Source organism: Crinia signifera, chromosome 8 (genome assembly GCF_055691185.1).
Source record: "Crinia signifera chromosome 8, ASM5569118v1, whole genome shotgun sequence".
NCBI classification, from domain to species: Eukaryota; Metazoa; Chordata; class Amphibia; order Anura; family Myobatrachidae; genus Crinia; species Crinia signifera.
The window spans coordinates 147,623,936-147,650,450 of NC_139224.1; the positions used below are offsets into that span (position 1 = coordinate 147,623,936).

Sequence of the window (26,515 nt, forward strand, 5' to 3'; positions counted from 1 at the left end):
TCATCCCTACCCAGCACACTGCTCAGTGCTTAACGCCCGCAGACTACCTCCCGCTGCTGCTACGTTTTTTCTACAGGGGCGTGGCCATGCTTCCTCCCATTGGTCACGCTGCCATTGTGCCGTGAACCGGCAGTGCTGTTGACATCCCTGCTCTTATCAGACGCCTACTGATGTATTACCATACTAATGCATCACTTCTGCCTCCATGTGAGTAGCAGCGATAACACCTCAATATACTGTACAGCTAAATCAGACCCAAACAACAAGCTCCATGCAAGAAGCCTGTGCATGCATAACTGTGTGTATAACTGTACAATCACATACTGTAGCTACTCAAAAAACAAACACATTGGTTAAGTACTGGGTTGTTCGCTGAGTGAGGGCATCTGTTGGTCTGTATTATACCACTGACACCTGCACACACCTATTCCAACATGCCCAAGACCACTCATTTCATTTTGCAACAATGTGAGGGAATATTAGTGACGCCCAGGTTCCGCCACTGAAACTGATCCAATGACATTCGGGTGGCTCTTGGCCTAGAATAGTATTCCCCCTGGTTTGTAAATAGCGCACAACAAGGGTGTTCAATTATTCTGCTCTATGGTGCGGTTGGCATAGGAGTAGGAAATTCCAAAGCCAGAGAAACATACCGGTACTTGTGTATTATCACACCGCCCACTACGGCATTTGCAAATGCCGTAGTGGGCTATTCAGGGTAGTCAAATCGCATTGTATCGCATGCCATTTATTGTGTGGCATGTGATGCGATTTTCCTATGTAATGTATTCACTGCTCTCTGTCAGTGAATACATTACAAAAATCGGGTCCGATAAAAAAATCGCATTGCATCGTATCGCATGCCATTATTGTATGGCATGCGATGCAATCAGATATCGGTTCTGATTGGACATACAGTATAGTAATGGCATTTAATGTGCTATACAAATAGCGTCATCCCAAAGAGTGGCGAGCGCAGCAAGCCCAGCGAGGGGCGGCGGAACGCGTCCGGCTTACTTTTTCATACCCCCAACATCCACATCGGCAGGGAGTTGAGTTTATATAGTGTGACGAGAGCAGCGAGCCACCGAGCCCGAAGCGTGGCGAGCGGACGCATAATACATGTAACATAATGCGAGTGCGGGCTCGGTGGCTTGCTACGTTAGCCACACTATATAAAATCAATATCACGTCGACGTGGATAGAGGGGGTATGAAAATGTCGGCCGGACGCGTTCCGCCGCCACTCGCCACGCTTCGGGATGACGTGGATACTGGGGGGGGCTTAAATGATATAGTACATTAAATGCCGTTATAACAGGTAAAATCGCATTGCATCGCATGCCATACAATAATGGCATGCGAAGCGATTTCACTACGGTTGCGTAAGTAGTAAAATCGGGCGCCGTGATAATACACAAGTACCAACATACCAAATAAAATATCTAAATTTAGGCACACATTTTTAAACATTCTAGAAAATATTTCTTTTATTGACAAATTGATTGTTTCAGTATCAGACCTGTGCATTGGGCCATAAGACACCACCTGACTCTTGTGCACCAGTCATATCTTCATAGAGAGATTAGGGGGCACATTAATGTACAGTAAGAACAGTAAGAATAATCATAGTCAGTTAGCCTAATGGTGAGAGTCCTCTGTTTCATACCTGTTGTTTTGAACAGTTTATTCTGTTTAATATAAATGTTACTACACTATACAATGCCTTTCATCCTATATTCCCTACTGTGATCATTTGGAATTGGAGAGGAGGAAGATGTTTCAGCCATTGTGTGATGTGCATCCTTCTAATACCGCTTTCACACTGACCGGATGCTTCCCGGGACACTACCCGGATATGTACCCTTTCACACTGGCCACCCGACCCGGAATGAAGTCGGGCAGGTGGCGTCATCTGGAGGCTTTGCCGGGGCGGCGCTGGGAGGTGTCAGCACCTCCCAGCGGCGCATTTTCAATGCAGTGAACGGGATCTGGGTCACACTGACCCGGAATGCCCGTTCACACTGACCGCCTCCAGTGTCGATTCCGGGTTCTACCCAGGTCAGGACCTGGGTAGAAATCCCGGAATGCTGAACACGGGATATTCGTCCAAAACCCTTTCACACTGAGCAAAATCCCGCGTTCATGTGCAAAAACCCGGGATATTTTTGCAAGTGTGAAAGGGGTATAATTGGATGTTGCACTTGTCTACTATTCATTGTAGACCACTCATTTGGCTATGGATCTCGTGATCATCGTGACTTTTTAATAGTTGCTGAACTGTGACAATCTTACACTATTGTTTTCTATTTTTCTTTTTTCAGTGTCACTTTTTGGAGAAATCTGGAGAGAAAGAAATTTTTTTCCAAGTATCAGGAGACCTTCTAAATTGTATGTATTTTTCAAACCCAACCTGTAACAGGACAGGTAGGAGTTGATTGGCTGGCTGTTGATTGGCCACTATGAGGCGTGCCTCATCCTAAAGTAATCACTACAGCCCCTTCACTTTTCCATACCCCCTCTTCAAAATTCCCTATTTGACCACTGCTTGAAGTGCAGTGGGGGGTAACGGTTGGAGGCATGATAGGACACGGGATGCTTGCAGGATTCTAGAAGCGATCGGCCTGGCATACCCACTCCTGCGGCATTGACTATTGTAACACTCTGTCCGTGCTCTCCCAGGACTTGCTCTGCTGCGCACACCAAGCTCTCAGAGAACCAGACACTCATGCAGACAGCTGGGGTTCAATGTAGGGGCACGGGTAGATTCCATCCTTGTGCTGTTAGCATGGTGTGAGACTGCAGCAGCGCTCAGCAGGGTGTACCATCGCACTCCTTGTTGCTGAGAGCTGGGGGAGGAGGAGGTGCTGCTGCCACTGTGCTACATGCTGACTGCCACTGCTACTACCCGGCTCTCCCTCTTCCCATTTACATTGAAATGTATGTGTTTTACCTGTTATCTGACCGCCCTGTGATCCTGCTGATCCGGATGCATTCGGTGTCAGCAGTTCAGCAGGATATATGTATTGTCGGCCACACAGAAATTAGGGATGGCCATCAGTGCAGTTGCCATCGATGGCAATTCTGCAACCAGCCATCCATAGTCATAAACTATGTGAAGGATAGCATAAAATATATAATTTATACAGTAATAGTGGATGGCGCAAAATTCTGCCTGAAACGTATACTGTACCTCCAGGGTGTCACCAACACCTTAACATAAACAGAAGCAAAAAATAGAGATGGAGAATACTTTTCAAAGGCGCATAGGTAAAGTGTTTGGATGTTTCTATTAAGCACCTGTTTCTGCCCAAGGTGGGTTGGAATATTTTCAGACTCATTAAGGTTTCTTTTATGCTGCATAAGGGTGTTTACTTGTTCAAATATGGAATTTCAAGGTCCTCCCGATGTGAAAACGTGGAAAAGGAAATAAATAAAATGTAAAAAAGTGCTCAAGGGTTAAAGTAAAAAAAAAAAGTGACTTGAAGTAAGTGGGTAAGTACCGTATTTCACAGCGTACCTCACTCACCACATAAATAGGAGTACAACACATATAAAGGTATCTTTTGCAAAACAGGTGGAGGAAAAGATGGGCGTACCCCAACTCACAAGCTATGATGGTGGTATGTTCATATAGCAGTTTCTTTGGTTTATAGGAATCCCATTATATTCAGTCCTGGATTCTGGATTCCATCCCCCATCATGGTACGTGGTGGCGTGGTGGTCGATTATAAAGTGTAGGGTGTCCACACATGTAATGGTATCTTTCTATGATTCCTATCTCCCCAAGTTGTCCAAAATGATTCTTTAGATAAGGCCAAGTTTAAAAGCAGTAAAAAAGTTCTTTAATAGATAAATGTCACAGGTATTTCAATATTAGGAAAGTTCATAGAAAATTTCAAAACACAGTATTCATGGAACCTTCTATAGATTTATAAACAATGAAGAAAACAAAAAAAAAAAAACATAACAAATTATAAAAAAAAAATACATGCAATGTCCAATGAGGTCCTAGAATTGTTTGGCTGGTCCTAATACACAATCGACGCGTTTCGTTCCTGAGACCTTTTTCAAGATATGTGAAGGATAGCCTTTGCCACTGTAGATCAAATCCTGCTCCTTCAAATCTTTCCAGGTGAAATCCATCCTCTTACCTTATGTATTACTGCTGATGGTCTGTATAATTATAAAAGTACATTGTACCTATTACACCATGTGCAATCTGGTCACATTTATAACAAGATACAATATAGCATAATATAAATCTTTGTTTCCACGATGAAATCTATAGACACTTGGATAAGTTACTAGAGTGTAACATTACGGGACTGCAGAGCATAAGCTGCTTTGTGACGCTTCTGTTTGCACTAATGCGCTCATCTGTAGAGTAAGCACCTGGACCTGCACATCAGGGGGTTCTATGGGGAGGGGCCACATCTTAATGGGAAATGGTGGATAGGACAGAGTGTTTGTAAGTAATTGTTGGCTGGCTGCACTTACAGGATATAATATGTAAATGAGACTGAAGGGGTACAGACTGGGTATTTTTGGTTAGAGAGAGTCTCTTTCCTGCTTATGGATCTTTGTGTGTGTAATTTGTAGGTGGCATCACAGTGTGTGGCCCTATGTGTGGCGAACATTACGGTGGGGGGTCACCAGAACCTATTTTGGCTGGGGGGGGGGGGGGGGGGGGTGGTACAATTTCAGTAGGATGGGTTTTGTATCACACAGAACAAAGTGCAATATGGGAATAATACGCACAGGGTGATGACAATAGCAGGCAGGAAATAAATATGTGGTACTCAAAAGTGTCAAGTTGCTCAAATTATTGTTCCATTGCAAGTGCTTGCAAGGGTGGGGCTATGCCAGGCAAGGTAGGGGCTATGCCAGGCAAGGTAGGGGCTAAACCAGGCAAGGGAGGGGCTAAGCCAGACGAGAGAAACACAGAATTCCCCCATCCTACAGGATAGTAGTATTGCAGAGAACGTTATTTTATTTCTTCTTCACTCCATAAGTATATATGTACACTGAGTTCTCTGCATTACTAGTATCATACATGTATTCCAAAGCACTGATTAATCCTATTGCTGTACATACCACCTGTGTATATTATGTGCCGCATAAGTAATGAGTGCTGGAATAAATTCACCAGTATTTGTTCCCCTTGGATCACAACATGAGGATCCATGAAACCGATGTCTGGTTCTATTGCTTCTCCTGAGCTTGCCACAGGTACTATACTCCTTGTACCTCTCCCTGCCTCTGCTACTATTACTGACTTGCCCCTTTACTCACCCACTGCCCCTATTCCCCCTCTACTATAAGTATATCTCCTAAGCTGTATCTGTCTCTGTTATACTCTACAGGCGGCTAATGCTTCTGCATTTCATCATGTGAGATGCTTACTGTACAACTTTCCATTCTGAATATGTAGTATTGCTTAATATACTACTGCTATACCCAGGTCTCTCTCCTTACTTTCTTTCTTTCTTTATCATCCCCTATTTAAAGTTAAAAAATATTCATTAAAACATGTTTAAAAATAGTAAGAAAAATGAAGATATAATGTACTTACATGCAGAACCTGGCATGGTCGCATCCAGCAGTGCCTCTGCCTCACTAGATGTACTTAGACCAGGTGGATTTGGGAAGGTTCTCCAGCTGGAGGTAATTGACGAGAAACCCGTAAAATTTGCCTGCTCCGCCGCTGTAATTGGTGGGTAATTGGCCTCTTCTGCCTCCATTAGTTCTAGATGGTTATTACTGGAGGCAGAGGGTGGAAAGAATGCCTACAGAAATAAGAAGTAACAGTGTATATCAGTGATTATTACATCTACCATAGGACTGTGTAAGACAGACAGAGGCATTTAGCAAACTTCTTTATGTAAAGGTTATTTATAGTAGTTTCCATTATAGGGGGATATTCAATCCCCGTTGCTATTTCCGACGGGGGAAATAGCGGCGGACGTCTACTCAATGCTGTCTTTCCCAACAGCATTGAAGCAGCATCTAGTCAGAACACACCTGACTTTAAAAGTAGTCGGGCCCGTTTTGCCAAAAACGGCCATGGATTGTCAACAACCTGTGGACGGTTTCACGGACAGGCCCCCTTTTTGCCGATCAGCAGGCGAGACATTGAATCCTGCCTGTCAAAAAACAGATAAGCGGACTGAAGATGGGCCAGGGTCCCGACTGTCGGGATGTACTTACAGTCGGGCCTGGGATTGAATACCCCCCTTAAAGCCGGACAAACTGTCTTGATTGGTGCCATAATCTCAGTTCTCACTCAATGAGGCCGGCTCCATCTGTACATACACATGCCCTGAGCTCTATGGTTATCTATATAGAGGATGGACAGTCAAATGGTTGACATCCAATAGGTAGACAGGGTTGCTGGGTAGATAGGGTCACTAGGTGACAGGGTTAGACAGGATTAAAATGTTGACAGACAAATGGTTAATAAAACAATGTTTTTAGGATTATGGTTAGCCACTTGGTGAATGGTTAAGGTGGCCATACACACGCAGATTTATCTTCAGATCTGGCTGGTTGGAACAAAAACATGGTTATGGATGAGAGCAAATGACAGTTGACCATTTGCTTGGAAATGCTGGAAAACTGTCTCTCATCCATAACCATGTTTTTGTTCCAACCAGCCAGATCTGAAGATAAATCTTACTAGTGTATGGGCACCTTTAGGCTGTGAAAGAGGACAGCTTGGGATAGGCACTAGGGGGAGGGTTAGGGTAAAGGTTTGCTCGGTTAGGGATATGGTTGGGCACTAGAGGAAGAGTTACAGTTAGGACTAAAATAACAAACACATGCCAACCTTTTAACCCTGTTTACCCTGTCTACCTATTGACGACTTTTGTAATCTTCTGTAATATGTAATTTCCGGATTAAGGTAAGTACTTAGGTATATCGATTTTTACCTCATCAATATTCTTCTTGCACAGGTCTCTTTTTGCAGGTTGTAAATGCTATTGTCAATAGTTATACCAGAAATCACAATCATATAATTACAATGCTATCAGTATTTTACAACAAATATCACAGTGAATATAACAGTACTTTATTGTACTGGAACAATTATTTTTTTAATCGTGAAATGGAAAAGGTTATTTCAACAGTATAATATGTACATCTGATTATACAAGTCTTGCAACAATTATAAGGCAACAACAACAATGTATTCATTTCTACTACTATATTATGTTGTAACAATATAAATGTTGTCAAATTAAATTAACTGGGTTACTTCTTTAATGTATTAAAGATTAATTATAGTGATTCCTAGCTGCAGCTACTAGAAGTCTTAAGGTGCGTACACACGGGTGCAATTATGTATGAAATCGCTGGCAAAATGGTTGCTCAGCGACCATATTGCCAGTGATTTCATGTGCAGCCGGCGATAGATGGCTGGGAGTGCGCTCCCACGGCCAGCCCTTCATGGTCGCTGGTCACAGGAGCATGCTCCTGCGACCAGCGGCTTCCCCCAGCGATCGCCGGGCAGGAGGTCAGCGCCGGAGAAATCAGAGCTGTTCTCCCATGTGGTGCGACGCTGCTCCCTCCCTCCTCCCGTCACCTGCTGCTGCGCTCCGCCTCCGCCCCGTAGCAGTGTCTCCTTTTCATCGCTGATGAAAAGGAGACACTAGCAATATGATTGCTGGGGATATATTGCTAGCAATATATCCCCAGCAATCATATAGACCCGTGTGTACACAGCATTAAAAGCAATTGTTTTCCTGTTTATCCTTAAGGAAAAGTGTCTCCACTGTATCTCACCATGTTTTAAACATAGTTCCTTACGAAGTTCAAGGTAAGTTAAAGATGAATAAATATGAGTTAATCTATTTTTTTGCAATTTGGCTAAGTCTCCTTCAATCCGAAAGTCTCTTGCCTTTCAATTCCACTTTATGATAGCAGTTGAAGAAATGTTTTACTGGAGTTTTGGAAATGTTTCACTTCACTACTTTTAATTATACGCTATATGCGATGGCTCTGGGAGCGTCCTCCCAGTAAGCAACATGCAGGATGGGACTATTACAAGCTTTCGCTGTAGAACTGCAGAAAACTAGCTGCTAATGATGAATGCAGTCTTTTTCCTTCACTTTCAATCTCTCTCACAGAGTGTAATAATAAAAGATTTTGCCTTTATAAATAAGATATTTATAATCTGTCTCTAAGGTATGTCAGTGCTTTAAGATAGCTGTAGACTCTCCTCAATGCAGGGGATTTGATGTCTCTCTCAGCTGTGTTGGATTTGTTGTGACTGTAATCTCCCTGTCAGCTGTAAGGGCTGCCTAACTATTGTTTCACTCAGCTGTCCCAAATCTGTAATAGCTGGCTGCTCTCTGTAATGGTGTGTACACACAGTAGATGTGCCTTAAGATCCTATCCACGATCTGATCAGATAGGATCGTGGATAGGATCTTAAGGCACATCCGATTTGCATCCTATCTTGACTATATAGTGCAGATCTGCACTATATAGACAAGGCAGCCAAGACTTTCTGGCTTCCGATACGTGAACGCGCATTGGGATCGGATCGGGATCACAAGGGTTAAAACCCTTGCGATCTGCATCCGATTCAGATCCGATGCCAATCTGATGTTCCTCGGAAAGGAAATCGGACCGTGTGTACACAGCATTAGTGTATAGCTACTGTCTCTGTCTGGGTGCCGGACGCTGTCCGACGTTGGGATCCCGACTGTCATTTACCCGACGTCTGGATCCCGACTGTCAAAATGCCGACAGATGGGTGCCCAACGGCCGCCCGCTATTTTCCCTCGTGGGGGTCCTGAGAGAGAATAGAATAGGTGGTGAGCATAGCGAGCCACCGTGCCCGCAAGGGGCTTTGTTGCGCTCACCATGCTGTCTGAGTCCGGGCAGTCGGGATTCCGACGTCGGGCTAATGACTGTCGGAACCCTATACCACACCCCTCTGTCTTAGGGATGGCCATTGGCTATCGATGTTCCCAAAACATTGATGGTCAGGACCTAGTGCTCGATGTTTTGGGCATCGATAGGCGAGGGTCAAATAGTTTGATGCCATCGATGGATGGCATCCGATGGCAATTATTTTTTTTCTTTTACCCTGCTAGCTGCTGGCCAGCTGCACGGCTATACCACCCTCTCCGAGTCCGACTCCAAGTCCTAGACTGTCTCTGATTCACTCTGAACTTAGCAAATTGATGAATGATGTAATGTGGCTCTGCGGCACTGGCGACTTGAAGTTGTTTGTGCGCGTGCTGGTGGTGCGTGCGCGGCTTCCTCCTTTCCTTGGCTCGGCGAGAGACATCCATGACGTCACACAGTTGGACTGGAAGGAGGAGCCATCCAGGTGCATGCGCAGAAGAAAACCTTATTATCCAGCGCGACTAGGTACAGTTCTATCGTGCATGCGTGCACCTCCCGGCGGCGGCCCCCCCCCCCCCCCCGTTCCTCTGCGCATGTGCAAGTAAGCGATGGTGGGAACTATTGATGGCTGGCGCAATAGAATGGTTTATAGCCATCAATGGTTCCATCCTAAAATGCCATTGATGGCAAGCATCGATGGTGAATGCGTCGATGGCCATCCCTACTCTGTCTCACTCTCTGCTGGAAGAGTATATTATGTGTGCTGCTGTCAATCTGCTTGGTACAGCCTACACTGGCCATATATGGAGTTCCTGGGGGCTGGGCTCACTCACCACTCCTCTATCTTCTGTATTGTAGGCCTTCCCCCTGACTCCACCTGGTGCTGCCCCTGTTATGACGCCACCTGTTTGCTGAGATACTCTGTCAGGACTGCACTCTGGATTTGCTGCTGATGCTGCCTGTTAACTGCTGAGAGGGAGGAGATGCCAACAACATTCTGGTAAGTCTCACTCCCCTCTGTGAGGTAGCAGTAATGGCTGGCTCCTGCTTTGCACCTCTGTCCACCAATAAGTCTGCTCAGGAACTGTTTAACTATCACCTGCCTCCTTAATATTTATCAGTTCGTCCATGTGTAATACCCCCCTATACAAGGTGTTACAAATGGCACTGTGCAGTGCGCTATAGTGTACATGTTTACACAGGTGGAAAAAATCCCAGCAGCCTCGGCAGCTGCACAAGCAGGCAGGGTCAGGTCACATGACTAGTGGCAGTTAGAGAGACTCTGAGGTAACTGAAATGGAGGAAGGGCTGTCCTGTGTCTATAGCCCTGATGTAAATGACTAGCTAACCCTCAAGTAAGGGGTGAAAGGAACATTGTTGCCATAATCATCTGACTCTGGTTTGTAAGTTGTATGGAGCGTTATAGTGCCAATAATCTTCAAAGCAATCCCTTCATCCTCAGCAAGTTGTTACCGAAGGCTGAGGCCTCAAAATAAGACAAGCCGGGGCAGCTGCTTGCAGCCAGGTATCAGGACATAGCCATCAAGAGAGGTATAACCCAAACCCCTTAGACTACACCTCCATGGCAAGACTGTGTATATTAATGAAAGCTGGCCCAAGAAAGTGTCACATGCAATAAGTGTACTACGGATTCGGGTCCTTTGCTGTGTAACCCTGAACTGCAAATACTAGCTACAGTGTAAGGATTTGCTGCTGCAGCTATGTCAGCGGATGTTTCCAGTGCAAAGCCGTCATTGATAGTTACATTACACAAAAGGAGTCAAATAATTATCAGCTAGAAGTAGATCCTTCAATTGAGAAAGTTACCTGAAGAAAGTTAAATAGTAGCCACTGATTGGGTGCTGAACGGTGTCATATTCAATACAAAGAAAGGAAAACGTTTCCCTTTGGAATAAAGTCGGCCTATGGCGCAATGTCCATACTTAGCATGAGACTCCGAGCTTGGGGACCTGTATAAGGAGCTATCAGGATTAAAGTTGAGTACTCCAACGTGAACTACATAGTAGACATAAATGGGGCCCCATAGGTGATGCAAACTTATTTTGGTTATTTGTAAATTGCCTTTATTATTTAATATTATTAACTGTTTTAGTGAATTGTAAAAGTTTTTTGCTGTGATATGTAGTGCATGCAGGGTATTGTAATTTGTGATAACCATTTTCAATTTTTACAGTTAAGAAAATATTACTCAGCAGCATTCCAGCTTAATAAAATACCAAAGAGAAATTTTGTAATTAATGTCCATGTGAATTGTACAATGATTTGGGTTGTAAATTAGTTGTGTAACATACTTCCATGAAACTTGTTTCCCAGTCTATGTTAAGAAAATGGGTAAAGATTTTAAAATACTTCACGGATCTCAGAATTTGTGCTGGTTTATAAACAACTTTTTCTTAAGTGGTCCACATGAGCCTGACAACTTTATTTATGGCATTTGGTAGCAAACAAAAGATTTTCCCCTGTAAGCAGGGAAAATGGTATATTGCTCCAATGTTGTTCTATGGATCAGATTATTCGGACTATACCATTTTTACTTTATGAGGGGAAAACAGTCCTCAGTCCTCAATTTCCATTTCATGAGGAGTATTAACTCCTTAATACTTTCTATAAGGCATTTATTTATTACTAATGTTACATTTACCATCCTCTATGAGGGATTTACTGTATAACTTAAATACAACATTTAATATCTATTTATATATAGTGTCTAACCACCACTTTGAGGGTATTACATGTCTACCTAATGATCTTGTCTAATTAGTGACCCTGTCAGACTATTGCATGCTGACATAATGGCTGTCTATATAGACAGAGCCGATCCCTTAATCCACACCCCATGTATGTGTTTGGCACTTATACATTATCTGCTGACCAGCAATGAGTAGCTCATGGAAGTTCTGTTTTATACTTACAGGGAAGTATGGGGGCTCCATCCCAAGGGATTCCATGGCGACCCAATCGATGTGCTGGAAGAAGGGGTGGTGGCGGATGCTGTCATTAACTCCTGGTTCTTGGCCCAGATGGTTATTGACAAGCTGAAAAAGGTATTTGGATGTAATTATACAGCACAGTTGCTCAATACAATCATTGTACAAACATTTCTGCTGCCGGCACAGAAGAATATAAAGGGATTTCTCCATGGCCACAATATGATAATTATGACAGATAATTATGAGGGGACTTTGGGGCTGATGCATTAAGCAATGAAGATTGGTGGAGGTCCATAGCAATTAGCTTCTACTGTACCTACCATTGTATATAATTAGGGATGCCAATCCCGGGGCATTTTTTCAATCCCGGGATCCGGAAAATGCTCAATCCCGGGATTGGCATCCTTAGTTTGCTGGCATGTGCCCGATACCCACCCCCACACCGGCCGACCCGCAGATTTACTTACATTGGCAGGCGGGCGGCCGGGAGTGGTGTGGGTTCTGAGGTGCACGGTGCCGTCGGGCTCGTGCACCTCCTCATATCAGCACTGCAGCCGGGAGGAAGGCGCGGGCGGGCCGGCGTCAGTGAATGGGCGGGCTGGCCGGCGCAGGAGAAGAGGTGGGGGCGGGCGGGCAGCCAGGAGGAGTGACACTGACAGCAGTGTGGGGCTGTGGGCGGTGTGCGTGGCCTGCACAGCGTGACCGTCATGCTGCGCAGGCCGCACGCAGGGGTCTGGAACAGTCGGGCAGCGTCTGAGCGAGTGTTCAGACGCTGCCCGGTATTAGACTGCGCATGCGCAGTCTAATACCGAAATCCCGGGATTGGATACTCCAATCCCGGGATTGAAATCCCGGACTTTTTAGGGCCAAATCCCGGGATCGGCCACCCTACATACAATGTATTTGATAAATGCCACATAAAAGCAGAGATACAGATGGAGGATTGGGGGGGCTGGAGGCAGCTGCAGCAGGGCTCTGTCTGAACAGGGCGCGTGAGCACCTCGTGCGCATGCAGCTCCTTCCAGTGGCAGGCAGTTGGGGATTCAATCACCAGGAGCAGCTCCGACGGGAGCTGCTCCATCTGTAGTCGCTATTGGCAACTTCTCCACTGGTCTACATGTTTAGCTACAGCTCCGTCCCAGCAGTCCTGATTCAGAGTTGCACGCTGGACAATTTTCACAGTTTGATAACTTTGAACCGATCTGCGCATGTGCAGACCAGGTCCTGCGATGTCACTTGTAGTGCCATAAAAGCTGCTGCATAATTGACATACTGCTGGCATTTGGGGTGGCAACAGTGTTCCACAAAACGGGGGTTTCCTGGGCATTCTGAAGCCGGAATTTACTGGCCCCAGCAGAGTGCTATCACCAGACATCCTGTGTAACCTGAGGGTGACTCAGATGTCTGATGTACAAGCAGTTCATCCGATGCTGCATCCTCAGACTTATCACTGGATCAGAAAAGGAGGCGTCTAGTTACACAAATTGCCTTATGTGACATTTGCATATTTTAGCACAGCTGCTGAACCCAAAGACACAGCATCTGTGCTATCTGGATACACTATGAATCAGGCCCATAGTGCATTAAATAGTCAGTAACAGTAGCTGTATGTCAGAGTGCAGAGTTGGTTTGTAGCAGCAATTGGACAGTAGAGTAGATCAGATAGAGTGACTAATGGTTCTTAACATACATCATCATATACAGTTATATACACCCAATTACATTATTTACAATAATGTATAAATGTAATATCTTATTTACCTTTAGAATTAGGTCTACGACAGGTGATCCTGGTGCAGAGAATCTTGATGGATGCCCAGCATGACCTTTGAAAATCATTTGGTTCAAGATGACTTCAAATGAGAACCAATACTCTCCGTGTTGCTGAAATGCACCTACCAGAAGAGAGAGATTCATTATTAAGTATTTACTTTTTCCATTTTTGCTGGAGGGGGGGGGGGGGGGGGGGGGGGAAGTTTCGGGGTGAGGTGTTTATATGCCCCCCCCCTCCCCGAAACGGTCCTCTTCTGTGCTTCTGCCCACTTAGCACCTACAAATAACGATTTCACATACGGTGCTGGATCCCGCACAGCTGCTGACATCAGACTTCATTACATTCGGCACATGGAGAGAGAGAGATGAAGAAAATCCATCAGAATCAGCCAGAACTACACAAAGATGCATGTGCGTGCTACAGTGAATGCCCATTTTTCCCAAAATGGCTACATGCGGTCACATATGGGGTTGGAATCAGGCCCCATGTACATAGTTACATGAGGAAACAGTAGGAAACCCTTTGCATTTACCTCAGGAATAATGACACCACACCTTCTAGCACAGCCAGTAACACCCTCGTCTCTAGGCGTGATCTCAAGGGCCAGACCGAAGTCGGCGATCTTGAAATGTCCTGTTGGAGTCACCAAGATGTTCTCTGGTTTTAGGTCGCTGTGAAGAAAAGAAAATCTTTGTTTTCATACAAACAGGAATTATTTGGTACATAAATTATATTGCACATTACATGTGTATATTCTAACTAATAGTAGTTTTAGATGTTTGGGAGCAAGGACTAATGTAATCAGATTTAGCTGTAGTGTCCCTATGATTCCACGATGGAGGATGTTCAATCCTGTGCTCGTCTCTAGGCGTGATCTCAAGGGCCAGACCGAAGTCGGCGATCTTGAAATGTCCTGTTGGAGTCACCAAGATGTTCTCTGGTTTTAGGTCGCTGTGAAGAAAAGAAAATCTTTGTTTTCATACAAACAGGAATTATTTGGTACATAAATTATATTGCACATTACATGTGTATATTCTAACTAATAGTAGTTTTAGATGTTTGGGAGCAAGGACTAATGTAATCAGATTTAGCTGTAGTGTCCCTATGATTCCACGATGGAGGATGTTCAATCCTGTGCTCGTCTCTAGGCGTGATCTCAAGGGCCAGACCGAAGTCGGCGATCTTGAAATGTCCTGTTGGAGTCACCAAGATGTTCTCTGGTTTTAGGTCGCTGTGAAGAAAAGAAAATCTTTGTTTTCATACAAACAGGAATTATTTGGTACATAAATTATATTGCACATTACATGTGTATATTCTAACTAATAGTAGTTTTAGATGTTTGGGAGCAAGGACTAATGTAATCAGATTTAGCTGTAGTGTCCCTATGATTCCACGATGGAGAATGTTCAATGCTGTGCTCGGTTTCCAACAGTAGAAATAGTGCCTGCCGCCTATTAAATGCATAGAAGGATCTCCTCAAAACAGATCCGACTTTCAAACCAGTCAGATTTGTTTTGTCGGAAACGACCATGGATTGTAGAATTCACGGCCGTATCTCGACAATCCACGTTGGAACATTCCCACAGTCAGAATTGAATACCCCACTAGGTCATGTACAATTGTATGTGTTCAGCAGAATTCTAGGTTATTAGTAGTGGAACCTTTCTCAGCCCAATAACCCTTGTGATAATAATATGTGTGGTTGCAGTATAAATAACTAGTGGGTTTGATGTTATAGAGAGCAACAACGGAGGCTGAAGCTGGTCGTTCCCAGTTGTGGAAGGGGAGAAGCTTATAAATGGGGTCAGGTTATTTTTGTGTGTTACCTCAGTCGTCCTCTCTGGCAGCGTGACACAAGTGCAGGAAGAGCCTGAAGTCATTACACTCCATAGTAATATCACTTTATTATACTATTGTCATACTGTAACTATATAACTACTCATGGACAATGCCCTTGGATTTGAATCCCGCATACAATCTCTGCTGCATAGAATCTGTTGGATAGAAAACAAGTTATGTTACATAGTTAGGATGTATAAATAATAGCTGAGTTATTCCCAGAAATGCTCCCTATTCTCTGACAATGGCCCCATGTATTTATTTTTAAATGTAGTATTGACCTAATGTGAGGTTTCTGCTCCTGTGCATTGGTGAAAATTACTACATATTGTATATTCAGGGACCGGAAGCATAAAGACTAGACTAGAATTGTACATCTCAAACCAAACAGTCAACCACTACTAATTATCTGTAACTATAGCATGGCACTAACTACACAGCCATCCACAACTAATTATCTGTAACTATAGCATGGCACTAACTACACAGCTATCCACTACTAATTATCTGTAACAATAGCATGGCACTAACTACACAGCCAACCACTACTAATTATCTGTAACAATAGCATGGCACTAACTACACAGCCATCCACTACTAATTATCTGTAACGATAGCATGGCACTAACTACACGGCCATCCACTACTAATTATCTGTAACGATAGCATGGCACTAACTACACAGCCAACCACTACTATTATCTGTAACAATAGCATGGCACTAACTACACAGCCATCCACTACTAATTATCTGTAACGATAGCATGGCGCTAACTACACAGCCAACCACTACTATTATATGTAAAAATAGCATGGCACTTACTACACAGCCATCCACTACTAATTATCTGTAACGATAGTATGGCACTAACTACACAGCCAAACACTACTAATTATCTGTAACTATAGCATGGCACTAACTGCACAGCCAATTACTACTAATTATCTGTAACGATAGCATGGCACTAACCACACAGCCAACCACTACTAATTATCTGTAATGATAACATGGCACTAACCACACAGCCAACCACTACTAATTATCTGTAACGAAAGCATGGCACTAACTACACAGCCAACCACTACTAATTATCTGTAACTATAGCATGGCACTAACTACACAGCCAACCACTACTAATTATCTGTAATGATAGCATGGAACTAACTACACAGCCATCCACTACTAATTATCTGTAACAATAGCATGGCACTAACTACACAGCCAATCACTACTAATTATCTGTAACTATAGCATGGCACTAACTACACAGCCAACCACTACTAATTATCTGTAACTATAGCATGGCACTAACTACACAGCCAACCACTACTAATTATCTGTAACGAAAGTATGGCACTAACTACACAGCCAACCTCTACAAATTATATGTAACAATAGTATGGCACTAACCACACAGCCAACCACTACTAATTATCTGTAACGATAGCATGGCACTAACTACACAGCCAACCACTATTAATTATCTGTAACAATAGCATGGCACTAACCACACAGCCAACCACTACTAAATATCTGTAACGAAAGTATGGCACTAACTACACAGCCAACCTCTACAAATTATATGTAACAATAGTATGGCACTAACCACACAGCCAACCACTACTAATTATCTGTAACGAAAGTATGGCACTAACTACACAGCAAGCCTCTACAAATTATATGTAACAATAGTATGGCACTAACTACACAGCCATCCACTACTAATTATCTGTAACAATGGTATGGCGCTAACCATACAGCCAACCATACAGCCAACAATAGCATGGCACTAACCACACAGCCAACCACTACTAAATATCTGTAACGAAAGTATGGCACTAACTACACAGCCAACCTCTACAAATTATATGTAACAATAGTATGGCACTAACTACACAGCCATCCACTACTAATTATCTGTAACAATGGTATGGGCCTAACCATACAGCCAACCACTACTAATTAGCCTTAACAACACTATGAATCACATGCTAGTTAAGTCAAAAGATACATAAATCAGGTACTGTTTGTTTAATTTTATAATATATATAATTGATAGGGTATCCCCAAGAATCCTTAGGAATGACGAGCGGCACTCTCCAGGCTTTAAAGCAACAAGTTTTTTTAGTGGAACACGAAGTTGTTACATACTCGTCAACGTTTCAAGGCAGGCACGCCTTTTCATCAGGATGGGCAACAAATAAAGTGCAATAGTGCTGTGCTTTCATTCTATCGAGTCCAGGTGGATATTCCGTCTGGAGACTCTACGCCCCAAAGGGTTAAGTGAGTCATTAGGGCTCATACACTTTTTATAAATAGTCAGTTTATGGGTTGTTCGCCAACCCATTAGTTGATTGATGTTTGTTTAATACCTGGATCTATTCCACAAATACTATTTTCCATCCACTTCTGTTTGTTGAGTAACCAGGAAGTGGGCGTGTTAGCAATTAGTGAAATACTACCATGCTGTAAATAGTCGCCCAGAGCACTGTCTGTGCACACTACCTGGTGTCTTGAAAAAGATCCCTGTGGTGGATCAAAACATCGACCAAATGCTATTACTTATGGAATAAAAAATATTTTGTACTATCAATTACTATGGTGAGTGCCTACTCTATATATGCAAGTTGAGGTAGTGCTACTATTAACGGAGACTGGACACATTTTGTCAAAACTCTTATACAACAAAATATATTTAATTACAATTTCAGATACAAGTAGTCAAAGGTCTTAACTACAAAACACCATCCTCCATTGCCTTCTTTACTCCTTTGTTGGCCACAGCCCTGACTTTTTTTCTTAACCCCTCCATAAGCGTTTTTCCATGAGAAGCTACAACTTCAAAACTAATATTTTTTCCATATTCTCTTGAATCCAATCAAACTTTTGGGTTTTCTGGGATAGTCTGAATATCTCTTATTACAGAGCCCCAAATCATTCAATAGGTCTACAATGGGGTAAATTCGGTGCGTTTGCTTCTCGAAGTACAAATTCAAGCTGAATGTCCTGAAGATGGTTAACGAGAGGCATTTGCAAAATGGCATGTTGCCATGTCTGGCCAGAAGAGTGCAGATTCTAGAGAATGATGCTGGTGGATGAAGTGTACTAATATACCTTTAACCCCTTCACGACATTTGACGTATATATACGTCATGGTCGGGAAGTACTTCCCGACACATGACGTATATATACGTCATGACTTCTAACTGTCACTGCGTCTAGAGACGCAGTGACAGTTAGGTGATGTCTGCTGTCCCTGACAGCAGACATCCCCCCTCGCCGCCCAGGGGGGGCAGGGGTGCCCCCCCCGGTCGGCGATCGCTGTGATTGGCTGTTCAAATCTGAACAGCCATTCACAGCGTTTCCTGTGTTACCGGCGGCTAAGCCGCTCGGTAACACAGGGATTCACTGGTGATCGGTGCTGTCAAGTACAGCACCGATCACCACCGATGTGCAGCCCCCCCTCGAACCCGCCGGGCGCTCACCCGGCAGCAGCAGCAGCTCCCCCGGCTCCCCCGGAGCGTCTGGAGCGCACGCAGCGCTGCCCTCCTCCCCCCTCCCCCCCGCAGCAGCAGCAGCAGCATCAAGCTGCAGAAAAAGTTAAAAATTAAATGTACAGTATGCACTGAAAAAATATATTTATATATATATATATATATATATATATATATATATATATATATATATATATATATATATATACACACACATATATATATATATATATATATATATATATATATATATGTGTGTGTATATATATTTGTATATATATATACACACATATATATATATATATATATATATATATATATGTGTGTGTGTGTGTGTGTGTGTGTGTGTGTGTGTGTGTGTGTATATACCGCACCGATTACCACCGATCGCCAGCCCCCCCCCCCCTCCCACCCGGCAGCCCCCCTCCCTCCCACCCACCCGGCTGCCGCAGCACCAGCACCCCTCCCACCCCCCCGCCAGCCGCAGCGCCAGCCCCCCCCCCAAAGCTGGTGACTAAAATGGGGTCACTTGTGGGGGGGTTCCACTGTATTGGTGCTTCGGGGGTCTTGCTAATGCGACATAGCACCCACCATTCATTCCACCACCAAAAATCACTCCTTCCCTTCTGAGTCCTGCCATGCACCCAACTGGTATTTTTTGGTCACACGTGAGGCATTGCCGTACTCGGGAGAAATTGGGGCACAGATTTTGGGGTGCTTTGTCTCCTTCATTCCTTGTGAAAATAAAAATTTTTGAGCCAGAACTGCATTTTTCTGTATAAAATTACATTTTTTTACACAAAAATGCAGATCTGGCTCAAAATTTTTCATTTTCACAAGGAATGAAGGAGACAAAGCACCCCAAAATCTGTGCCCCAATTTCTCCCGAGTACGGCAATGCCTCACATGTGACCAAAAAATACCAGTTGGGTGCATGGCAGGACTCAGAAGGGAAGGAGTGTTTTTTGGATTTTGCAGCACAGATTTTGGTGGAATGAATGGTGGGTGCTATGTTGCACCAATACAGTGGAACCCCCCCACAAGTCACCCCATTTTGCAAAGTACACCCCTCAGGGAATTCATCTAGGGGTATAGTGTACATTTCAAACCCCCAGGGGTTTCACCAATTTTGATACAACTGGGCAGTGAAAATGAAAAATTACATTTTTTTACACAAAAATGCAGATCTGGCTCAAAATTTTTCATTTTCACAAGGAATGAAGGAGACAAAGCACCCCAAAATCTGTGCCCCAATTTCTCCCGAGTACGGCAATGCCTCATGTGTGACCAAAAAATACCAGTTGGGTGCATGGCAGGACTCAGAAGGGAAGGAGTGATTTTTGGATTTTGCAGCACAGATTCTGGTTGAATGACCCCCGAAACACCCATACAGTGGAACCCCCCCACAAGTGACCCCATTTTGCAAACTACACCCTTCAGGGAATTCATCAAGGGGTATAGTGTACATTTCAAACCCCCCGGGGTTTCACCAATTTTGATACAACTGAGCTGTGAAAATGAAAAATTATTTTTTTTCATTTTCACTGCCCAGTTGTACCACAATTGGTGAAACCCCTGGGGGTTTGAAATGTACACTATACCCCTAGATGAATTCCCTGAAGGGTGTAGTTTGCAAAATGGGGTCACTTGTGGGGGGGTACCTAACTTTTAGCATCTTATGGTGCCTAGAAACCTACATGGTGCCTAAAAAATAATCTCATAAAAAGGAGGCTCCAAAATCAAGTAGGTGCTCCTTCTATTATGAAGCCTGTGGTTTGGTCACCGTGCACACTAGGGCCACATATAGGATATTTATGAAAACCAAAGAATTGGGGGAATCAATTTTTAGTCACATTTCTCTAGTAAAATCTACTGTGTTCCTTAGAAAAATGTATTAAAATTGCAAATCTGCAAAAAAAATGAAATTTTGAAATTTCACCTACACTTTCTTTTAATTCCTGTGAAACACCTAAAGGGTTAACAAACTTCCAAAATGCTGTTTTGAATACTGTGAGGGGTGCAGTTTTTGAAATGGCATCATTTATGGGGGTGTCTCACATACAAGTCACTCAAAGTCACATCATAACTGACCTGGTCCCTAAAAAAATCAGAGTTTGAAATTTTCTTGAAAATTTGAGAATTTGCTATTCATATTTTAAGCCTCCTAGTGTCCAAAAAAATGAAAATGAGGTTGAAATAATGATGGCAACATAAAGTAGACATATGGTCTAGGTTAGTTATTCACTATTTTGAGTGGTAAGATTATTTGTCTCACAAGCAGAAAATTTAACATTTTGCAAATCGCAAAATTTTCCATTTTTTTACGACATTTTGGTATTTTTCACAAAAAAACACAGACTGTATCGACGAAAATTTACCACTAACTTGAAGTACAATGTGTCACGAGAAAACAATCTCAAAATCACTGGGATAAGTAAAAGCAAAAAAAAGTTATCCCCACTTAAGTGATACATGCCAGATTTGAAAAAAAGGGCTCTGTCAGGAAGGCAAAAACTGGCTCTGTCATGAAGGGGTTAATACAATTTTCAAGGTACACCCGTTGGTCCATGGAGGTGTTACTTATACTTTAATGCTACAGCTGCAGAAGTTTTTTATATCCCTGTGATAGCATATTAAGATCTCTAAAAAGAACCACACAATAGCAACAAATACACATTTCTGCACTACTGATTGGATTAATTAGCATGTCTGACATGGATACACTTCCACATTTTATAATCTAAAAATATATTTATTACTACTAATCCTTCAATGATATTATATTATGTAGCAAACATGACATATCTATGTCATAATAATTATATGCCCATATGTAAAATCATTTATAAAAGCAATTCACGCTAAAATATCTCAAATGAGAAATAGGTTGATCAGGACCATTATTGGCAGGTTTCTTTTGTATTCAGTTTGTATGGCCAAGATTCCTGCTACAATAAGGGCTGTTTCACACAGTACGGTTCCTGCCGCACGGTGAAATCCCGTACGGTCAGGGAGCCGCGCCGCACTCAGAATTTTATAATGGCAGGGATGGCCACAGCCCGGCAGCCGTCCCTTCCAGTGGGGGGATCCGGCTGCAGCCGTGCGGCCGGGCCGTGGCCGTCCCGTGTGAATGGACACAATAGTGTCCATTCACAACTGCTGAGTGCGGCACGGCTCCCTGGCCGTACGGGATTTCACCGTGCGGCAGGAACCGTACTGTGTGAAACAGCCCTAAGTCTCTCCTGTAAGTTATACGATGATTATCTCCGTAGGTGCAGAATTTGGGAGCATATACAGTAAATGAGTCACAGTGTAGTCTGGCTCAGTGGTATATCAAGGTGCCCTCTCTCATGTCATGGGAAAGTGCAAGACCGGCCTCAGATGTTACCTCTCCTAGGTGCAGATGTAAGATGTGTCATTATGGGGTAGAAAGGGGTATCATGGAAAAGGTAGACTTGAGTTTTTCTTGTTTTATTTGTAAAAAAAAAAAGTTGTTTTTCACACTTTTCTATCTGGGCATAAAGTGAGAATCATGCAAGCAAAGCGGTGCACTTATATGGTGTCCAGGTTAACTTAAGTTACCATAGACACCAAAAAACATGTTGACCTTTTTCATGTCAAACTTTTGCATGTCGACCTAATGCTTGTGTTGATTTATTTCTAATGACTGTTTGTGACAATTTAAGCCAAGTAAATAGGCCAGTTCCAGCAGGGGAGGAGTAGATGTAGCAGGAGATAGGACAGCGATGTAACACAGAAGGCAGCATTTAGTGGGTGAGACACTACGGACATACACTCAGGTACAACATTCAGTTCAGTCTTCCTGTCTACCCTCAATAATGACTTTATCACCAAGTGCTTGATATTCCCTTTATCACCATGTACTGAATGATAAATGGGGATATTCAGTAATACAGAGGCAGTCACAGCCGTACCTTGGTCTGATGGGAGAAGTAGCCATGGATGAGGAATGGGCACCCAGATGCAAGGTCTAGCACTTTTCTTTCCATGAATGCATGTTCTACGCCGATCTCTAGGAGCCATCTCTTGCTCATGACCTTCACAGCCAACAACTGGCTGTAAGCTGAGTGCGAGGCCAGGAGAACCTAGAGGAAATATTACAGTATCAGCAGATGCACACTCCATAGTACCAAAGTACAGCTAATTTTACCCACCCTAGTGAGAGGCTAGAGTGTTAGTAAGTGTTACTAAGAAAAACAGGAGCTATGTACTAAGGAGTGATACATAAGTGATAGACATAAATAAAAAAATGTTACACGTAAAAAAAATTGCTAAAAAAAAAGCGCTATATTGAAAGCTACAATGCGATGGGTACAGGGTCATTAGGCCGACCCTATTTAGGTCGACATGCACCACGCCCAACGCGTTTCATCATTGGTTTGGACTTAGACAGCTCCTGGGGAAGTCCAAACAGATGACGAAACGCAGTGGACATGGTTTCCAGCAGTGACGTGATTCCCATCTGGTAGTCGAGGAGGACGGTCTATCTACACGCTGTGCGGTGTCGGCTGATGTGTTAGAGCGCTCCTTGATACTTTACTTACGCTGCTATATAACCACAACTTGTATGTATGTTTCACTTACTTCTTCGTTCTGCATCTGCTTGTGGGTCTTCTCTCTTCTTTTTTTTTTAAATTCAATCTTTATTTGTTATAATTGGATAAAGCAGTATAACAGCCACGACAGGTTATTAGAAATTGTACAAAAACATGACTTACAGAAGATTATCTTTGATATATTCAGTAAGTACAAAGAATTAAATCAAGTTTGTAAAGGGGTAATCAAAGTAGCGAAAAGAGATGGGATCCAAAAATATTTAGAGCTCCATAGTTTAATCTGTATTAGCCAACATGGGTTTGTAAAAAAATCGCTCATGCCAAACAAATTTACTAGGCTTCTATGAGGATGTCAGCAACAACCTTGATATTGGAAATGCTATAGACGTGGTCTTCCTAGATTTGACACAGTGCCACATAAGAGGTTGATGAACAAAATGGAGGATCTGGGACTTGGGGTACGAATTTGAAGATGGGTAGAGAACTGGCTGTGTAATAGAGAACATAGAGTGGTTGTTAACGGAGCAGTATTAGATATGATAACAGTACTAAGTGGAGTGCCACAAGGGTCGGTACTATGGCCCATTTTATTTAACATCTTTATTAATGACATTGGGGTGGGAATACTCAGAAATATTTCCATCTTTACTGATGATACAAAACTGAGTAGAGTATTTAGATCAACCGAGGATGTCTCCGTGCTTCAGAGTGATCTTAATAAATTAGATGAGTGGGCAAAAAAGTGGAAAATTAGGTACAGTATAATGTAGATAAATGCAAGGTCATGCATCTTGGGAAACATAATCAATGTGCTAGTTATAACCTAAGCGGTCCTTGAAATGGACCTAGGAGTCCAAATTGATAACAAACTGGGGTGTAGAGCTCAATGTCATATACTGTAACAACAAATAAGGCCAACAGGATCCTAGCAGGTATAAAAAGGGGCATGGAGACTAGGGACTCAAAAGTAATTATGCCATTACAAAAAGCATTGGTTAGACCACATCTAGAATACGGAGTACAATTCTGGGCCCCGCACTATAAAAAGGACATCATAGAATGTACGGATGGTGTAATGGTTAGCATTACTGCCTCACAGCACTTTAGAATGTAAGCTCTCACGGGCAGGGCCCTCTCTCCTCATGTGCCTTTCTTAGAATATATAAACCACTGCCACCCTGATAATTGCTTCAGTGTCCTGTCCCCTGATGCAACTATCCGTATTAACCATGTACTTGTCCTAAACTGTCTTGTAATGTAATTTGTTATGTGTTTGCTCATAACTATGCTCTGTAAAGCGCTGAAGAATTTGTATGCGCTATATAAGAAACTGTTAATAAATAAATAAATAAATCTGGAAAAAATCCAAAGAAGAGCGACAAAGCTAAAAAAGGGAATGGAGAATTGAGGACAGATTGAACAAATTGGTATTGTTTATGCTAAAGAAGAGACGTTTAAGGGGGGACATGCTTAACATGTACAAATATATCAGGCGCCCTTTTTACTGTAAGGAAGGACTCTATGACATGTGGGCATGAGTTTAGATTAGAGGAAAAAAGATTTTGGTTCCTAAGAAGGAAACATTTTTTTTACGGTCAGGGCAGCCAAACTATGGAACTCTGGAGAGGTGGTGTCGGCTGACAATAAATATGTTTACAATAAGGTTGGACAAACATCTATTGGTTAAAACATCCAGGGGTACAAACAATAATCATAATCTGTCTTTAAAGATATCAGAATACACTACGTATAACAACGGGTGAAGCTACAGATGTAGCGTGTCCCATCTTTGGCCGATGCTTGCCAGATCCCTTGCACTGGCGAGCGCCGGCGATAGAGACTGGGACGCGCATGCGTCTCACACGCACGTGCGTCCCAGTTTCCCGTCGGCGGGGGGACGGGAACCCTGTCCGTCTCCGCTTCAGGGAGACGGACAGGGTTGGGGGGGTAGCGGCAAGGCGGCGGGGACCTGGGGCGACCATCGGCGAGGACCCCCGTTGTAAGGGGACATGTGCGTGTCCCCTTACAGCGGCTGGCAGGTGATGGCGGCTGGCGAATCTTACTCCCTCCCCTGCAAAGATGGGCCACGCTCCATCTGTAATAAAAGGTTGAACTCGATAGACGCAAGTTATTCAGCCTTAACTACTATGTAATATCATTTCATTTTCCCGATTTAATTTAAGTTGTAGTGCTGTGCCCATAGCCTCTATGACTTCCAAATCACCTATAAATTAAATTCTTCTTCCAACTTTTATGCTTATATCCAATCTTATTTCAATCTATTTTGCACTCCTTACCTCTAATTATCTCTATATTATTATGTGTTAATTACCTTTTCCTAATAATGCCTCAGCTATTCAGCTTCTCATTGATTTTGTGATAAATTTATTTCCTTTAATACTGTTTCTCCCAGCATAACTACAAACATTAAACTTCTTACTTTTGTGTAATAATATATTATTGTGCTTTTATTTAATTGAAATAATAACCAGCCTTACTCAACTTAAAATACATTTTCCTAATCATTATTGGCTTATCTCTGGTGTCGTGTCTTAATCTCACACCTGTGCTACTTGCGTATAGAAACACGTAGACCAGAGCACAACACAACAACTACACATTAACGGTCGTTAACAATTATACATTCTGCAATTACTACTTTATCTTTACCCAACCCCCCCCCCCCCCCCCTCTTTAGGTTAACAGAGATTCCCTACTTTTATCTAATGTATCAGTATTCTCAGAAACATCGCTTTATAAAACCAGTCCACTTCTCCATCTAGTGCCATTTAGTCCCCATCTCTATTAGTCTCCACAGGGATCACCCGCCTGTCCCAGATCTTGTGGAATTTTTGAGCCATCCTTCTAGCCAATTTGAACGCGATGGACTCATGTCCATCATATATTTCTCATGTTCCTTGGTTACATTTACCAGAGGTAACCACATGTCTAACTTAGGTCCCGCCTTCGCCATCCACTTTCTGGCAATACATATCTTGACCAGGGAATGCTAATTAAAAA

The 26,515-nt window shown here is 43.0% G+C and overlaps 1 protein-coding gene and 1 long non-coding RNA gene across 5 annotated transcripts; one reads left to right on the forward strand and one right to left on the reverse strand.

Annotated features, from left to right (window-relative positions):
- Nucleotides 1-3,829: 3,829 nt before the first annotated feature.
- LOC146026577 (uncharacterized) lies at nucleotides 3,830-26,199 on the reverse strand. 4 transcript variants are annotated; one of them, XM_083157358.1, is made up of 6 exons: nucleotides 22,853-26,199; nucleotides 13,864-15,577; nucleotides 13,571-13,704; nucleotides 11,792-11,914; nucleotides 5,575-5,788; nucleotides 3,830-4,175 (listed from the first exon to the last, which is right to left on the reverse strand). In XM_083157358.1, the coding sequence occupies exons 2-6, from the start codon at nucleotides 14,015-14,017 to the stop codon at nucleotides 4,162-4,164; spliced, it is 639 nt and encodes a 212-aa protein (XP_083013484.1). In that variant the 5' UTR covers nucleotides 14,018-15,577; nucleotides 22,853-26,199; the 3' UTR covers nucleotides 3,830-4,161. The 4 variants fall into 4 exon arrangements, with proteins under 4 accessions (XP_083013484.1, XP_083013483.1, XP_083013486.1 ...); XM_083157357.1 differs by lacking the exon at nucleotides 22,853-26,199 and adding an exon at nucleotides 21,459-22,136 and having other exon boundaries at nucleotides 13,864-18,546; XM_083157360.1 differs by lacking the exon at nucleotides 22,853-26,199 and adding an exon at nucleotides 21,459-22,132 and having other exon boundaries at nucleotides 14,116-18,546.
- LOC146026578 (uncharacterized) lies at nucleotides 9,758-13,726 on the forward strand. Its single transcript, XR_014454490.1, has 3 exons — nucleotides 9,758-9,858; nucleotides 11,794-11,923; nucleotides 13,577-13,726. It is a non-coding gene; the product is annotated as an uncharacterized LOC146026578 (long non-coding RNA).
- Nucleotides 26,200-26,515: the final 316 nt, after the last annotated feature.

What these genes read in the sequence shown, in the direction of transcription:
- LOC146026577 (XM_083157358.1), bottom strand. Translation starts at nt 14,017, where the DNA reads ATGGGCATTCACTGTAGCACGCACATGCATCTTTGTGTAGTTCTGGCT. An exon ending in CGTATGTGAAATCGTTATTT is followed by an intron (nt 13,705 to 13,863) that starts GTAGGTGCTAAG and finishes CTCTTCTGGTAG; the next exon opens with GTGCATTTCAGCAACACGGA. An exon ending in TGGAGCCCCCATACTTCCCT is followed by an intron (nt 5,789 to 11,791) that starts GTAAGTATAAAA and finishes TTATTTCTGTAG; the next exon opens with GCATTCTTTCCACCCTCTGC.